We start from the raw sequence: 18,404 nt of genomic DNA, 5'->3' as shown, positions 1-18,404 counted from the left end.
GCTTCAAGGAGCACAATATGACAATACTTGAACAAAAATGAGCTACATGGTCGAGTTGCCAGAAAGAGGCCTTAAAGAAGTTGTAAAGGCAGAAGGTTTTTTTTTAATCTTAATGCATTCTATCATTAAGATAAAAAAACCTTCTGTGTGTAGCAGCCTCCCCAGCACCCCCCAATTACCTACCTGAGCCCCTTCTCTCTCCAGCGATGTCCATAATCCCCTCGGCCATCCTAGACACTCCTCCTGGATTGGCTGAGACAAAGCAGCGGCGCCATTGGCTCTGGTGGCTGTCAGTCAGCCAATCAGGGGAGAGAGGGGGCGGGGCCAGGTTGGGGTTCCGCGTCTGAATGGATACACGGAGCTCTGACTTGGGTGCCCCCTGGAGCAAGCTGCCGGCTGAGGGGCACTCAAAGGAGGGAGGGGCTATGAGCAGCGAAGAGAGACCCTAGAAGAGGAGGATCTGGTAGGAGGTAAGTAAAACATGTTTGTTATTTATTTTTTTTTAACAAGCCTTTACAATCACTTTAATTGTGCCAATGCCACAAAAAAACCCAGTTACAATAAGCCAACACCTTGACATGCCTCACCACTTCTGGCACACTGTAATCTGGAGTGACGAGACCAAATCAGAGCTTTATCATCACAACCATAGTCGCTATGTTTGGAGCGGGATTAACAAGACCTATAGTGACAAGAATACCATCCACACTGTGAAGCATGGTGGTGGCTCACTGATGTTTTTGGGTGTGTGAGCTCTTAAGGCACGGGGAATCTTGTTGAAAATTGATGGCAAGAAGAATGCAGCGTGTTATCAGAAAATACTGGCAGACAATTTGCATTCTTCTGCATGAAAGCTGCACATGGGGCGCTCTTGGACTTTCAAAGGATGACAATGACCCAATAGCACAAAGCCCAGTTGACCCTCCAGTGGTTACAGCAGAAAAAGGTGAAGGTTCTGGAGTGGCCATCACAGTCTCCTGACCTTAATATCACTGAGCCGCTCTGGGGAGATCTCAAACTTGCGGTTTATGCAAGGCGACCAAAGACTTGACCTGGAGGCATTTTGCCAAGACGAATGGGCAGCTATACCACCTGCAAGAATTTGGAGCCTCATAGACAACTCTTACAAATGACTGAACGCTGTCATTGATGGTAAAGGGTGCAATACACAGTATTAAGAACTAAGGGGGTGCAGACTTTTGAACAGGGGGCATTTCCTTGGTATGTTTTTGATTTTACGATTGTGAAGACAGAAGCAAATAGGCTGATCACACTTCAACGAGGTGAAAGATTAATGAAGTTTATTGAAGTCTTCAATGCATAAAATTTACAAACATCACTGTTCCAAATCAGAAGACAGTTAACGCGTTTCACACAGAATGTGCTTACTCTTGTTTTAAGATTGTGCCAGTCTATTATAACCTACAGTTACAAAATATAAATCCTATAAGAAATAAAAGAAATAGGTTTTATCTGCTCACTCATGTTTTCTTTAAAAATGATACATTCTGTATATTAGGGGTCTCCAATTTTTTTTTAACAAAAGGCCAGTCTACTGTCCTTCAGACTTTAGGAGGCCGGGCTGTGGTCAGTGGGGGTAGAAAATGTCCCAAGCCCCGCATCCATGAGAATAAATATGTCCCCAGGGTTAGTGGTCAGCATGAGAAGTGCCCCATCATTCGTATAAGTAGGAGGAATAATATCCTATCATTGGTATTAGTGGAAGACATAGTGCCCCATTGCTGGAGCCTCATATCATTTTGGAGGAATAGTGCCCCAAGGGCCAGATAAAGGCCCACAAAGGGCCACATCTAGCCCTTGGGCCGCAGTTTGGAGACCCCTACTGTATATTATCAATTCTCCAAGGGGAGGCAAACTTTTGAGCACAACTGTAGTTACATCGACTCCACCAGAGGCCTTTGGATAATGCTGTGCTGACGTCCTGTGTACTCAGATCATGAAGGGTAAGTCGTTGTTCCTCTCCCCGGTCCCAATGTAGACATGACCGTATTGTGCGGTGAGTGGAACGTGATAGAAAGTCAGTCCGATCCATAGGAGGCTGCGAAGGATGACCACACCATTCCCCTGCTCAAACTGCAGACTCCAGCACCCTGTGAGAAGAGACACAATGATGTCGTGAACAACAAAAACTTTCTCCCATACCATAAAAGTTTCATTGCTCTGCTGCAGACACCGCTGTCCCCACAAATACCACCCCAGGTGCCAGTTCCTCCAGTGGTTTGTTCCTCTTAGGCAGGCCATAGACAGTTTGAATCTTGGCCGGTTCAGTAGGAACTGGCTGAGATTCGTGTGTGGGCAGGCTGAATCAACCAAGTTGTTCAATCAACTTGGGTGCAATCAGCCTGCTGGATTCACTTGCGTTTATCGCTAGCAGCTAGTAATAATCAGTCTTCTCCAGCCCGCCCCTGCTGAGAGCAGACAATCTCTCAGCAGGAGGGATTCCCCCGTCAGCATGGTCTGTGTTGAAGTGGGAATCGTCTATGGCAGGGGGTAGGCAACCTGGGGCCCTCCAGCTGTTGCAGAACTACAAGTCCCATCATGCCTCTGGGAATAATTGTAACTGCCAGCCTTGCAATGCCTCATGGGAAATGTAGTTCCACAACAGCTGGGGGACCCCTGTTTGCCTACTCCTGGTCTATGGCATGGGTGCTGAACCCAGGGGCCTTCCAGCTGTTGCGGAATTACAAGTCCCATGAGCATAGCTCCCAGCTGTCCCTGATTTCGAGGGACTGTCCCTGATTTGGAGCAATGTCCCTCTGTCCCTCTTTCCTCCTCATTTGTCCCTCATTTTGGTCTGATCTATATAGATGTATATAAAATGCACTTTTTATCTATCAAAAAGTGTTTTCCAGCACTAAACCTTTCATCTGATTTCTAAATTGCTGGATTTGTAAATTCCAAAAGTCAATATAAAGCAATAGTAGTGGTAAAAAAAAAAAAAAAAAAAAAACACTAGTGGGTTTAACTAATCTTTGTTTTTTTGTACAATTCTCCTTTAAGGGGGCGTGGCAAGGGGTGTGTCCTATGCCTGCATTCTTTTGCTGATAGGTGTCCCTCATTCCCATCTCAAAAAGTTGGCATTGCAAGGCTGACAGTTACAAGTATGACTCCCACAGGCAGAGGCATGATGGGACTTTTAGTTCCGCAACAGCTGGAGGGACGCCAGTTTGACGTCTATGGCATGGGTGCTCTGCCTGTGGCCTTCCAGCTGTTGCGGAACTACAAGTCCCATGAGTCATTGCAAGGCTGACAGTTACAAGCATGACTCCCAAAGGCAGATTCATGATGGGACTTGTAGTTCCGCAACAGTTGGAGGGCCACAGATTGAGCACCCTTGGTCTATGGGCCTGCCTTACAATCACAAACAGAAGGGAAGTAGCCACACTCCGGGATAAAAGCCACCATTAGGATTTAGTAATCCATCATGATGCGAGGCAGACCACCTGATCTCCACCCTCTGACATGTTTTTCTAATAGTGAGCTTATTCGTAGAGTGGGCAAAGGTGGGGGGGATTGTATACGTAGGTCAATAAAAAAAATGTGCAACCAATTATTATATAAAGTGGCCTGTTTAAAGAGGAACTGCAGTCTGCTCACATAATTTGTAATAAAAACATCTTTGCCATACTGAAGCTTCCCTATTATTTTATATATACTGTGATTCTGTACTTGCCAAAATATGCTGCAGAAATCTCCCTCCGCTGAGTCTGGCTGCAACCATTTTAACTGTGGGCAGTTGAAGCTGCTGCCTGTTCGCTTCCTGGATTTACACAGAGGCACACCTCCAGCTCTGCAGCTCTCATTGGCCCTCTTATGACTCACCCCCCCCCCCCCCCCCCCCCCCCTCCCTTCCTGTCAAAGTCTCACAAGAGTAAAAGAGAGAGCTGTGCATGATGTCATAAGCCTAGGCTAATGACTAGACAAGAAACAGGAAGTGGGCTGTATAAGGGATTTACTGGCAGAAAAAAAAATGTTTTACTATCCAAAGTTAAAACAACAACAACAACAAGGGCAGAAGATTTAATACATGAAAAAAATGACAGAAAGTCCGCTTTAAATGGTTTCTTTACCTGCACAAAATAATTGCCCGTGTATTCCTCCGTGCATTATAAGCACAGCGCAGGTTTTGATAAAGCTTCTTTTCAATGTCATTCCTATGCTATGCACAGCCTTTCCCAAGCCTGGCTGAAAAACTCTTAGGTATGCAACCTAGGTAGGTTCTGCCACATGTACAATTTGTATCAAGTTTGTATTATTTATATTAAAATGATAACATATACCACATACAGACACGTATATCAATTTTAGAACCCACCCTATGTACTATTAAACATGTATATGAAGTTGCTCACATAGTTCTATAACTACATCAGATCACCCAATAACGATAATTACCACATCATAATATCAGAAGGCAAACCAGAATGTATCCAATACAAGAAATCATAATATTCATTGGCAGTGGCATCGCTAGGGGGTGGCTTTTTGAATCTGGGGCCCATAGCCCCGAGTCTCTGCAGCGGTCCCCAAGGGGAGGGGAGGCTCTCTGGGGACCCTGATGCAAGGGGGGGGCTCTCTGGGGACCCTGATGTAATAGGGGGGTTCTCTGGGGACCCTGATGCAAGGGGGGGCTCTCTGGGGACCCTAATGTAATTGGGGGGCTCTCTGGGGACCCTGATGTAAGGGGGAGGCTCTCTGGGGATCTTGATGTAAGTGGGGGGCTCTCTGGGGATATACACACACACACACTTATATTACTGTATATACATGTGTATGCCCGCCCAAGCGTATGACTTTCTTTACTACACTGCTATGAGCTCTAGCCCCAGATCCTTTGTAGACCTAGCAATGCCCCTGTTCATCGTTTTCTCAGCGCTGGACTTCTACAGATTCCCGGCACCTAGCTGGTTGCTCTTAGTTACAGCACCGCACGGCCGTTCCTGTGATGTCTGCGTCTCGGGAAGAGCCTGTTATCCAACCGCTGAGCATCAGAGTGGAAAACTTTTCCCAGCAATTTGTTTTCCTTGCAATGAAAACCAGATTATATTTTCTTTGTGGCACCTGCCAAGGGCCAGCTGTGTGAGGCCGGGGGGCCCCGGGGCAGAGGAAAGGGTGCGGTGTAGGCATAGGACATGTGGGAAATCTTCAGACGGGCGCGGTTCAATGTGCTCAGCTGATCCGGCCTAACGGGGGCTGATGGAGTGGAACTGATTTCCACTCTTATATCTGGGTCTGTAATTACTAACAGAGATGTTATTCGACGCTCCTAGAGTGTTACCAGGCTGAGACCTGAATCCACACTTCACTGGAAGAGGCAAAATGTCTGACAGTGACCCAGGAGAACCGGCGCTCCCAATTCAGCCAGAAAATAGACACATAGCAGAGTGTCTGAGGAAAGAAAAGTCTCAGACTATCCCTCAGCAAGAAATTCAAAAACCTGTCCTGCAATATGTCCCTATTTGTGTCCCTGCCCCTCCCACAATGGAGAGACTTCCCCGCAGTAGTTTGTGTCTCTGCCCCTCCCACAATGGTGATATTCCCTGTAGTAGTTTGTGTCTCTGCCCCTCCCACAATGGTGATATTTTCCCACAGTAGTTTGTGTCTCTGCCCCTCCCACAATGGTGATAAATCCCTGTAGTAGTTTGTGTCTCTGCCCCTCCCACAATGGTGATATTCCCTGTAGTAGTTTGTGTCTCTGCCCCTCCCACAATGGTGATATTTTCCCACAGTAGTTTGTGTCTCTGCCCCTCCCACAATGGTGATAAATCCCTGTAGTAGTTTTTATCTCTGCCCCTCCCACAATGGTGAGGTTTCCTGCAGTAGTTTTTATCTCTGCCCCTCCCCCAATAGTGGTATTTCCCTGCAGTAGTTTGTGTCTCTGCCCCTCCCACAAGGCTATAATGAAGGTGTGTTGGGTGGAACTGGGGAGGTGGTTAGTTTAACAGATATACAGTCCAGCATGTGAATAACTTGCCAGCAACCACACAGAACTGAAATGACTTTCAGTGGTGCTTTCTTTTGAACAGGGATGAGCTCAGGCGTGTTCAGATACAAGTCCAAACCCACCTGAGCTATCCCGCTAGGAAGCTGCAGACCACCAATCATAAGCGGCTGAGGCATTCCCTGCTCCGCAGCTGTGTGTATACAGGGCCCTTCCATATGTGCAGCGGGCATTGCCTTGGCTGCTTATGATTGGTGGTGTACAGCTTCCTAGCGTATAGCTCAGGTGGGTTTGGACTTGTATCTGAACACGCCTGAGCTCATCCCTACTTTTGAAGAAAAACTACCAATAGCAACTAATCAGATCCTAACAGTGATGTCACCAGTGTGATAAAAATTGGCATCTGACTGGTGACTGCAAAATTGCCACTTACATTCTGAACCCACAAAGATGTGGCCACATATACCAGCTATCCCCGATGCCTGTGACTGCCCTGGTGCCAGCGTCTGCACCGCCGCTGGAGTCTGGGGGGCCACCCTGCCCTGGCGTCTGTGACCACCCTGCCCTGGCGGCCACCCTGCCCTGGCGTCTGGGGGGGCCACCCTGCCCTGGCGTCTGGGGGGGGCCACCCTGCCCTGGCGTCTGGGGGGGGCCACCCTGCCCTGGCGTCTGGGGGGGGCCACCCTGCCCTGGCGTCTGGGGGGGGCCACCCTGCCCTGGCGTCTGGGGGGGGCCACCCTGCCCTGGCGTCTGGGGGGGCCACCCTGCCCTGGTGTCTGGGGGGGGCCACCCTGCCCTGGCGTCTGGGGGGGCCACCCTGCCCTGGCGTCTGGGGGGGCCACCCTGCCCTGGCGTCTGTGACCGTACTTCCACAGTGTCTGCTGTACAGTAACAACAGATCCGCTCGCTGTCACTCCCATCATCCTCAGGAATGTATCACTTTGATTTCCCACCACCTGCCGGCTCAGATGCGGATTATCACCCCGTAAAGCACTCCTGGCTTTATATGATCTCAACAGAAACTGCGCACCATACAAGGGAATCCACCGAACGGCGGGCAGCGGAGAGACACGATGGAAATGCCATGTACTGGCAGTCATGCTTAGCGGCATTGTGAGAATTACATTAATATGACTCTCACTTCACATCGAGAACATTTTATACCAATGAGAAAATCGGCTGCACGCTCTTCATCTCACACTTCTGTTTTCTTCTATTTTACTGCATATTAGGGCTCAGATCAGGGGAGCCCCCTGGGATGGCGGGTCACCCAGATTGTGGATTCCTGACCCGTCATCCCAGAGCATTAGTGTTCTGAATGGAGCTGGCGTTAAAGGGAGCACGGCTGTGGAGGGAGCAGAACCACATAACCCGATACTTTCTGTATAGCGCCGACTCCTCTCATAGGCACTACCAATTGCACTCCGCCTGGGGCAGCCACAACCTGTAGCAAGGGAAATTCCCCGCATCCAATTTGCAATAGCAGGAGATTTTGACCAGATCTCTATGGAGCCGGTTCACATATCTTCGCAGCAGGACCGGTGCTTTTCAGGTCCGAATTCAGCCCAAATATCGGGCTGAAATCGGACCTGAAACGGTGAACCAGGGCGCACCGGAGCCCCTGCTGTGAGACAGGACCCATCTTAGGTGTGAACCCTGCCTAAAGGTCAGTTTATATATTCTAAAATCAGTGTATATACTGTATGGGCATACAGTGCCTTGAAAAAGTATTCATACCCCTTGAAATGTTCCACATTTTGTTATGTTACAACCAAAAAATGTAAAAGTATTTTATTGGGATTTTATGTGATAGACCAACACAAAGTGGCTCATAATTGTGAAGTGGAAGGAAAATGATAAATGGTTTTCAACATTTTTTACAAAAAATATGTGAAAAGTGTGTGTGTGTGTGTGTGTGTGTGTGTGTGTGTGTGTGTGTGTGGGGGGGGGGGGTCATTTGTATTCAGCCCCCTTTACTCTGATACCCCTAACTAAAATCTAGAGGAACCAATTGCCTTCAGAAGTCACCTAATTAGTAAATAGAGTCCACCTGTGTGTAATTTAATAGAAGTATAAATACAGCTGTTCTGTGAAGCCCTCAGAGGTTTGTTCCTTAGTGAGATCCTTAGTGAACAAACAGCATCATGAAGACCAAGGAACACACCAGACAGGTCAGGGATAAAGTTGTGGAGAAGTATAAAGCAGGGTTAGGTTATAAAAAAAATCTCCCAAGCTTTGAACATCTTACGGAGCTCTGTTCAATCCATCATTCGAAAATGGAAAGAGTATGGCACAACTGCAAACCTACCAAGACATGGCCGTCCACCTAAACTGACCAGCCGGGCAAGGAGAACATTCATCAGAGAAGCAGACAAGAGGTCCATGGTAACTCTGGAGGAGCTGCAGAGATCCACAGCTCAGGTGGGAGAATCTGTCCACAGGACAAATATTAGTCGTGTTCTCCACAAATCTGACGTTTATGGAAGAGTGACGAGAAGAAAGACATTGTTGAAAGAAAGTCATAAGAAGTCCTGTTTGCAGTTTGTGAGAAGCCATGTGGAGGACACAGCAAACATGTGGAAGAAGGTGCTTTGGTCAGATGAGACCAAAATTTAATTTTAGGCCTAAAAGCAAAACGCTATGTGTGGCGGAAAACTAACACTGCACATAACCCTGAACACACCATCCCCACCGTGAAACATGGTGGTGGCAGCATCATGTTGTGGGGATGCTTCTCTTCAGCATGCCCTAAGCGTTAAGTCACATCCCTTGACTTCATCAGGGGGCTGAAGTCATGTGACAATAACGCGTAGGGCGTGGGCGGAAATACAGAGCGGACCAGAAGTAACGTAAGAGGCATCTGGAACGCCGTTGTTGCTCTTTAAATGTATAACTTTCTCTATGTAAGAATCCATTTGGCTTTTGAATAAATCTTTAGTTGTTTTACGTTTTTACACTATGGGAGGCATTTATTTTATTCTCACATGACATCCGGAACTCCGAGTGACCTAATAATCTGGAGTCTGGAAGTGGAAGCCTGCCATCACCATAAGATACCTTAAGGCTGATTTAACACCACATAGAGGGTGAGAGTTCTGTAAGCACTAAGCAATTGTGTGACATCACTGGAATTTTGTTTGCAAGGAAATACAATTAGATGTTGGTTTTTATAGTAAGTGTCTCTCCCTTCTTTGCTTTGGAGTATCTAGAAGTTGCTAACCCTAAGTTTACCAACCCTGCTGCAGTATCTCCTGTAACTTCTGTGTCACCCCAGTAAATTCTGTGACTCCTGCGTATCCTGCATCCCCCTGTGACTCTAGAGCACCCGGAGCATCCTGTGTCATGTGACTCCTGAGCGATCTGAGCACCTCTGAGATCCGTGCCTTTCCACACAGCCTCCAGTACATTCCTGTTTCTCCTGGTCTGTCTTTATTTCTCAGTGGATATGGACTTCTGTCCACTACAAAGCCCCCAAATCAACCTAAACCTGTATGCACACAAGCAGAGAGACATGACGGAGCTGGGTAGCTGGCTCTGTGACTCAGCTGGGAATGGAGAGATCAGAGGTGAATTACACTAGAATGTGATGCATGGAAGCCCTACAACTACCGGAGCTGAAGTTCTGGAACATTCAGAGACAACAGACACACATTGCAGGCTGTGATTGTATTTTGCACCCCTCAATATCAACTGAGCTTCAGAGGGATTCTAAAGGTAAAAAAGTAAAAAAAACAAAAATAATAATAATAACAAACATGTTATACTTACCTGCTCTGTGCCAGATCCTCCTCTTCTTGGGTCCCCCTCCGGCGCTTCTGGCTCCTCCTCTTTAGTGAGCGCCCCCATCAGAAGCTGCTTCCTATAGGGGGCACTCGTGAGAGCTTATTCCTGAGCCTTGCTGTCTACATCTGTAGACACAGACAGCAGGACTCAGCCCTGCCCCTGCCCCCCCGTCATTGGATTTGATTGACAGCAGCAGGAGCCATTGGCTCCTGCTGTTATCAATCTGCCCTGTTGGGAGGGAGAAAGAGGAGACAGTCTGTGCTTACGTGCAGATTATTGATTGCATTTAGACTCAGGTAAGTATAAGGGGGGGGGGGGGGGGGTTTGGGGCAGGAGCTACACACAGAAGATTTTTTACCTTCATGCATAGAATACATGAAGGAAAAGAGAAAAAAACTTCAGCCTTTAGAACCATTTTCAGTTATGAGTGGATAGTCACCAGATGGGAGCTCTGTATCAGAGGGGACGCTACTGCCATCCAGCCACCATTACTGACACATTGCTCTGTGAACTGTATTAAATCCTTTTTGGGGAGTCGATACCCAGAAGCACAAGAAATTTTGGGGAGCACTGCTTTACTGAATACAGAATCCCCCCACAAGTTACATCTGAGGGTGCAATTATATCACTGGTGTTCACTCACCTCTGGGGATATCATGTTCCAAGGTGTCCAGGAAGTCTATTGAAGGATCCAGATCAGCCATTTCCAACAGTGACCGTTTCTTGGGGTTCGCAGTTGGGGTGAAGTGGAAGAATGAACTCAGCTTCTTGGCTTCACTTACTGTAAGACCTGAAAAAATATAAATTAAGAATTTTTTATACTATATGGGCAAAAGTCTATGGACCAGGGCCATTAATATGGAGTTGCCCCCTTTGTGGATATACCAGAATCCACTCTCCTGGGAAGACTTTCACAAGGTTTTGGAGGGTGTCTGTTGGTATTTGTGCCCATTTGTGAGGTTAGGTACTGATGTTGGATGAGAAGACCTGGCTCACAATCCAATTCATCCCAAAAGGTGTTCAGTAGGGTTGAGGTCAGGGCTCTATACAGGACACTCAAGTTCCTCCTCACCAAACTGGTCACACCATATCTTTATGGAGCTGGATTTGTACACAGAGGACAGTCATGGTGGGACAGAAAAGGGTCTTCACCAAACTGGTACCACAAGGTTGGAGGAGCACAACTATCTATAATGTATTTGTGTGATGTAATATTAACAAGACCCTTCACTGGAAACACCTGAACTCATTTGGAGGGGGTCCATATACTTTTGGCTATATCATGTACCTGTGAAGGTCAGCTGTCTACTCAGTAATTTGAAGGGGGATCCCCATACTTTTGGGTATATAGATCTATGCACTGTAAGGCACTGGCTGCCAGGACTGTGGATGGTTAGTATGTGTCACCTAGGTTTCTCACCTACACATGGTGAGGGGCTCATGGATTGAAAAAGAGAAAACAGACTTTTTGTTTTCAGGGTATCTGAATAAGTCATGTTCTGGGTCCTTGAGCCCAGAGACTTGTAGAGCTCTGGCTGGGATAAAGCCTCCATTCCTAAGTCCACATCTTACCTGTTTGGCTCCTTTCACACGGGCTGGGTCTGGTTTTGCTCAGCAGAGGTTCCATCTGCTGATCCCCTGCTGTGCTGAGCGGAGCGGCCGGATGACAATACATGGACAAAGCCTGCTCTGCTCTATGGGTAGCCGGATTTAAATGGACTTGCTGTCTGTTTCCACCCGAGTGCCCTCGAATCCGATCCACCCAGATGGAGGGGAACAGATAACCTTCTGTTTTTTTACTTTTTACTGGATCATATTGGACCTGGACGTAGACAGGTGTAAACGGACACAAGTTAGTTTACATCTGGTGCACTATAGAGGAGAAATGGGGTCCGGCTGAAAACCGGACATCTGGACCCGATCGCACCTCACGTGAAAGGGGCCTTAGTCAGCCCTTATTATTAGTCTCAGCTGTGCCTTCATAGATGTTAGGTGATGCTCAGGGAATCTAGCAGAGAAACAAGGTTGTGCCGCTCCAGGTGAGAACAATCTATAATCTTCCTCTACTAATTAGGTGCAGGTCCAGACCACGGTCTGGATGGATAGCCAAGCTGACCGCGCTCCAAAGTGTAGAGGATGAAAATGTTGCTTTATTACAAGTTAAAACGCATCATGGTAACACCGATACAGACGCATTTCACGTGAAACGCGTAAATCTCTGCTGTGTCTGTATCGGTGTTACCATGATGTGTTTTAACTTGGAATAGAGCAACATTATCATCCTCTACACTCTGGAGTGCGGTCAACATGTTGTTTTCTTAACTACATGCCGACCAGCCGCCGCTGTTGTACTGCGGCAGGTTGGCACGGCTGTGCAAATCGCCGTCATTGTACGTCGGCCGCTTTAAGGTGTCCTTTTATGAAACTGAGATCAGCGGCGATCCCGAGTCTCACCGCTGATCTCAGCGCTTTACCAGTTTATGAAACTGAGATAATCAGCGGAGAACATGTTCTCCGCTGATTATCTCAGCACAGTGAGAATTCACAGAAACGGCCAGTTTATGAAGGTGCGATCTCCACACCTCACTGGCGATCTGTGACAGAATTCTCACTTTCTGATTCACCATTTCAGAAGTGGAGAATCAGAGTGAGAAGCCTGAAACTGGCTGATATTCTGGAGAAAGAAAGAAGTCTTTTGACTTCTTTCTTTCACCAAACAGTCAGAGCACACCTTCCCCACCATTACACACCCCAAAACCAGCAGGATAGGAATTTATAGTGTATATATATACATTTTTTTTTAGATGTTCACGTCTCTGGCTGGGTTCACACTTGTGCGATGCGTGAACCAGCGTGATTCCTGTGCGGGTTTTCACATCGCACCTACATTGACATCTGCGCACCACTGCGGGTGTCAATGTAAAGTTAATGACACCCCCAGATATTTTCACAGATCGCAGTGCGAACTATGTAATGGTGCAGGAATCGGATCGCATGGGTGTTCACACCCATGCGATCCGATTCCAGTGCGGACCAAATAAAGGGTCCTGTACCATTTTGGTGCAAATGCAATATGATTTAGGGCCAGTTCCCACTGCTGCGGTGTCCGAGATCGGATGTGATTCGCACCGCAGTGCAAAATCACATCCGATCTCTGTGCGATGCGATTTCAGCCATACAGATAGTATTGCTAAATTTGCATTGCCCTCGGACCAAACTCTTACAGGACCCTTTTTTTGGTCCACAGCAGAATCGGATTGCATGGGTGTTCACACCCATGCGATTCGATTACTGTCCGAGTTTGCAGATCGCACTGCGATATGCGAACTGATTTGGGGGTGTTAACTTTTAGGCCCAGTTCACACTTGTGCGATGCCGGACATCGCACAGGCATCGCATGTTATTTGCAGCACACTGCCATTCACATTACATGCGATGTCTGTGCGGTGCGATATCAGCTGTACAGATAGTATGGCTGATATCGCACCGCAGTCGGTGCAAACACGCACAGGACCCTTTTTTCCTGTTCGGACCAGAATCGGATCGCATGTGTGTTCACACATATGCGATCCGATTCATTGCGATATGCAAGCTGATCTGGGGGTGTCCTTAACAATGTATTGACACTCCCCAGCGATTCGCATATGGCAGTGTGAACTGACATGCGAGTCGGTGCGATGCGGGAACCCGCAGTGGATTCGCAGTGTTCTCGCATCGCACCAGTTTATCAATTTTTATGTTTATCTATAATGAAATATATTTTATTTTAATTTATTAATAAATATTTATACTTGTATACTTTATTAAAATTATTTTTTTAATGATTATAAATGTATTTTGCATTTATATGAATGGTGTATAGCTGCATTACATATGTGCATTACATTCATTTACTATACACCATTCACATTTAAATAGGAACATGTATGATCTTTAAATATTGATAAAAACAATGTTTTTTTATAATTAGGTTAATGTATATTGTGTAGGGGGAATTTATCTTTATTATTTTATTAATATGTTGGGGAATAATGTGTGCTGATTCGTGTTACACTTTGTATTTTATGGTTCCTCATACTGTAATCCCGCTATATCACACGAGATTACAGTGAAAGGAGCCATTCTCAGGAGTTCCCGGCATTTGTAGATCGCTCCTCAACTCAACATGAGAAGCGATCTACACACTTTCATAAACAGGCACTCAGAGGAGAGCGATCTCCTCTGAGAATGCCTGAGAACTGAAAAGCGGTATTTTACCGCACTTTCATAAAAGGACACCTAAGAGCTATTGGGGGCGCAACTAGGGTTGCCACCTCATCCCTTTAAACCCACCCACATATGAATTACATGGGTTCTGAGGCTAATTTAATGCAGATAAGGTGCTAAGTGAGTTTAATTACCACCTTAATCAGCCATAGAACCTGTGTAATTCATATGTGTTTGAGTTTAAAGGGACGAGGTGGCAACCCTAGGTGCGACGCTGATGCGCGTGGCCGGCGGCAATGATGTCTGCCGGCCACCCGCGATCGCTTCTCAGAGAGACAGAACGGGGATCTGTCAATGTAAACATACAGATCCCCATTGTGTCAGGGAAGTAGAGAGAGTTCTGCTGTTCCTAGTAATCAGGAACAGCGATCTCTCTCTACTCCCTGTCAGTCCCCTCCCCCCCACAGTTAGAAACATCTCCCTAGGACACATTTAACCCCTTGATCGCCCTCTATTGTTAACCCCTCCCCTGCCAGTGACATTTATACAGTAATCAGTGGCTATTTTTAGCACTGATCGTTGTATAAATGTCACTGGTCCCAAAAAAAGCATCAAAAGTGTCAGATCTGTCCGCCGCAATGTCGCAGTCCCACTAAAAATCGTTGATCACCGCCATTACCAGTAAAAAAAAAAAAAGTATAATAAAAATGCCATAAATTTATCCCCTATTTTGTAGACGTGATAACTTTTGCACAAACCAATCAATATACGCTTATTGCGCTTTTATTTACAAAAATATTGTAGAATACATATTGGCCTAAACTGATGAAGAAATTTGTTTTTATTTTATTTTTTGGATATTTATTATAGCAAAAAGTAAAAAATATATATTTTTTTTTCAAAATTGTTGGTCTTATTTTTGTTTATAGTGCAAAAAAAAACAAAAAAAACGCAGAGGTGATCAAATACCACCAAAAGAAAGCTCTATTTGTGGGAAAAAAGGACACCAATGTTGTTTGAGTACAGCTTTGCACGACTGCGCAATTGTCAATTAAAGTGATGCAGTGCCGTATCGCAAAAAATGGCCTGGTCATTAACTACTTCAATACCAGGAACTTTCGCCCCTTCCATGCCCAGGCCAATTTTCAGCTTTCAGCGCTGTCGCACTTTGAATGACAATTGTGCGGTCATGCTACATTGTACCCAAACAAAGTTTTTATAATTTTGTTTCCACAAGTAAAGCTTTATTTTGGTAGTATTTGAACACTGCTGAGGTTTTTATTTTTTACACAACAAATAAAAAAAAAAAAAACATTTTGAAAAAAAAAAAAAGTTTTTCTTTGTTTCTGTTATAAAATTTTGTAAATAAGTAAGTTTTCTCCTTCACTGACGGGCACTGATGAGGCTGCACTGACGGGCACTGATAAGGCGGCACTGATGAGGTGGCACCAATGAGGTGGCATGGATGGGCACTGACGATGGACACTGATAGGTGGCACTGATGGGCTATGATAGGCGGCACTGATAGGTGACACTGATGGGTTCTTATGGATGGCACTGCTGGGCACTGATGGGTGGCACTGATGGGCACTGACACGTGACACTGATAAGGCGGCACTGATGAGGTGGCACTGATAGTCATTGATAGGCAGCACTGGTATGCAGCACTGATGGGCACTCATGGGTGGCACTGATGGGCACTGATTGATGGCACTGATAGATGAGGAGACATCTGGCAGGCAATAATAGTTGGCACTGACTGGCAAGATGTGTGGGCACTTACTGGCATCTTTTGGGCACTTACGGTCATCCCTGGTGGCCATGGGTGGCATCCCTGGTCATCCATCTGTTGAGGTTATCCCTGGTGATCCTGGCGGAATCCCTGGTGGTCCAGTGTGGGCATCCGTGGGGGGCTGCGCTGATAAACAATCAGTGCAGACTCCCCCTGTCAGGAGAGCTGCCAATCTGTTCTCCTCTACTTGCGCCTGTCAGACTTGAGTGAGGAAAAGCCGATAAATGGCTCTTCCTGTTTACACCGTGATAAGCCGTGATTGGACATGGCTGATCACACGGTAAAGAGCCTCCGTCAGAGGCTCTTTACTGAGATCAATGTAGCGGTGTGTCAGACTGACACACCACACCACCGATTGCCATGCTGCTCGCCCCCACAGGCGCACGTCGGCAGTTATCCTGAAAGATGTCATATGATGTCCAGCCAGGATAACTGAACCACCGCCTGGCTGTCATTTTGCTATAGGCTGGGCAGGAAGTAGTTAAGGGGGCAAATCCTTTCTGGTCCCTAAGTTAGGGGTGCAACGGATTGTCGCTGATCCGTGATCTGTACGGATCAACCTCCGCGGATCGGCACACCCGTGATCCGCGGAGCACTCTGCGGCCTCGGCCATAGGAAAGGCCGCCGGCTTCGGCCTACTGTAGCTCCGGAGCGGCGGCCATCTTGGTACACCCGGAAGCAGCCGCTGTCTCGTCAGGAAGTGACGTTTCGTTGCCGCCATCTTGCTACACCCCACACTCCTGCACAGTACAGTAATGATAGAGTGAGAAGGGGGCAAGCGGACATCTTGTTACACCCACCGGAGTTTTAGATTTAAAAGCTATTTTCAACACAAAACCGAGCTTATATGCATAAATACAGTATTTGTAGATCGGACAGACTGTTTAGATGTTAGATTTTAAAAGCAACAGCAAACCTGCTGACCTTACATGGTTGCTAATGTGACAGAACACCTCTGATTTTCATATTTAATGTTAAATGTGAAAATCAGAGGTGTTCTGTCACATTAGCAACCATGTAAGGTCAGCAGGTTTGCTGTTGCTTTTAAAATCTAACATCTAAACAGTCTGTCCGATCTACAAATACTGTATTTATGCATATAAGCTCGGTTTTGTGTTGAAAATAGCTTTTAAATCTAAAACTCCGGTGGGTGTAACAAGATTTGCGTGCTGTGTTTTTTTTTTTTGCTGATCCGAAAATTATCCGATCCGTGACTCTGATCCGAGAATCGATCCGATCCGTGAGTTTTTTGATCCGTTGCACCCCTACCCTAAGTGGTTAAGTTGATGCTCAGGGCTCTCTCTCTGCTGTGAGATCCTCCTGCTGGGTGAAGTGGCTGAGTGCTCACAGAACACTAGAAGGGACAAGAGCTGCCTGTTTGTTTTGGGGAGCCCATTAGCAAGCTCACTGTTAGTCAGGAACTGACCTGAGTTTAGTTAGTGGCTTAGATGGTGGTGATGTTGGAGGATTTGTTGGGCCTCCTATTCTCCATCATATTTACCTCGGAAACATGGATTCTTTTTGACCACTCCAAGTGGATCCTTGATGAAGGCCCCTCTCGGTACCACAGTTGCCTCCTTGTCAATCATGGCGATGGTGGCCACCAGACGTGTTTCCTCTTTGATGTGACTCTAATTGAGGGAAAACAGAACAGAAGGTTTGTCACATCTGCCTGGATTTCCTCATCCAAGTCAAACGAATGAAGAAATGAAAAACCTCAATGTATGGGAAAACATGTGGCTCAGAACGTTGAATTGTAGATCATGCTGCTTATGGTTTTACTCAAATCTGGTAAGACTGAGCTCACAGAGCTGATCCCAACTTACCGTCACTTCCTCTTCATGGGCCGCGCCCCCTTCGCCCATTTTCTTGCGCACCGTGTGCTCATATTCATGAGATGGGTCTCCCATAAATCGACCTTTAATCACCTGCCCCTCAGCAATGAGGGCCTCGGTGGGTGGCGGCAGGAGACACCAGTCCATACAGTTCAGGCTGCCAGGAAAAGAAGAAAACGAGGACAAAAAGGTGAACACGGGGATGAACCTTGGAGGCAGCAAACAGATCCTGGTGAGATCAACTCCCACCTAGATTAGGGGACCCCCAAATATCCAACAATAAACCACCAACCTGGATCAGGGGCCTGGAAATCGCTTCTCTGGCAGTCATTGAGTTCCCCAACACAAGAGCTCTGCTGGGACTTCTATTAGCACTGGACAGTGTATAGTAATACCTATAGGAACCTATCTCATCTATAGGAGGTAATATACTGTATGATATATGTAGGGGGTATGTGGTTCTCCTCCACCTGTAAACAGTATGGTGTGTGTATATATAGGTGGAATTATATAGGCGGTACATGGTCCATAGTGAGACTACAGCAGCCTTGCCTGTAGGAGGTCCTCCTCCCAATAATGAAAAGTATGGTATGTATAATTGGGGGTGTAATATTATCTGTATGGGCCTTCATCTATAGAAGGTTATCTTCTCTAGTAATGCACAGTATGGCGTATATAGGGGTCCCTTGCCTGTAGAAACCCCCCCAGTAATGTACAGTGTGTGTGTGTGTGTGTGTGTGTAATTATATATATATATATATATATATATATATATATATATATATATATATATATATATATATATATATATATAAATAAGAGAGAG

General features: G+C 46.3%; 1 protein-coding gene across 1 annotated transcript; it reads right to left on the bottom strand.

Moving 5' to 3' along the window:
* Positions 1–1,284: 1,284 nt before the first annotated feature.
* RSPH9 (radial spoke head component 9) lies at positions 1,285–17,735 on the bottom strand (the record flags this gene model as incomplete). The annotated part of the gene is given in 4 exon segments (XM_073629183.1): positions 1,285–2,111; positions 10,389–10,535; positions 17,245–17,374; positions 17,570–17,735. Coding segments are annotated over 4 exon segments (604 nt in total), but the record flags the coding sequence as incomplete, so codon positions are not given.
* Between the last annotated feature and the right edge of the window lie 669 nt (positions 17,736–18,404).

The sequence above is a fragment of the Aquarana catesbeiana genome, linkage group LG04, assembly GCF_042186555.1.
Source record: "Aquarana catesbeiana isolate 2022-GZ linkage group LG04, ASM4218655v1, whole genome shotgun sequence".
NCBI lineage: Eukaryota > Metazoa > Chordata > Amphibia > Anura > Ranidae > Aquarana > Aquarana catesbeiana.
Note: the sequence above shows the minus strand (reverse complement) of the source record. Positions and strands in the feature narration are given on the sequence as shown.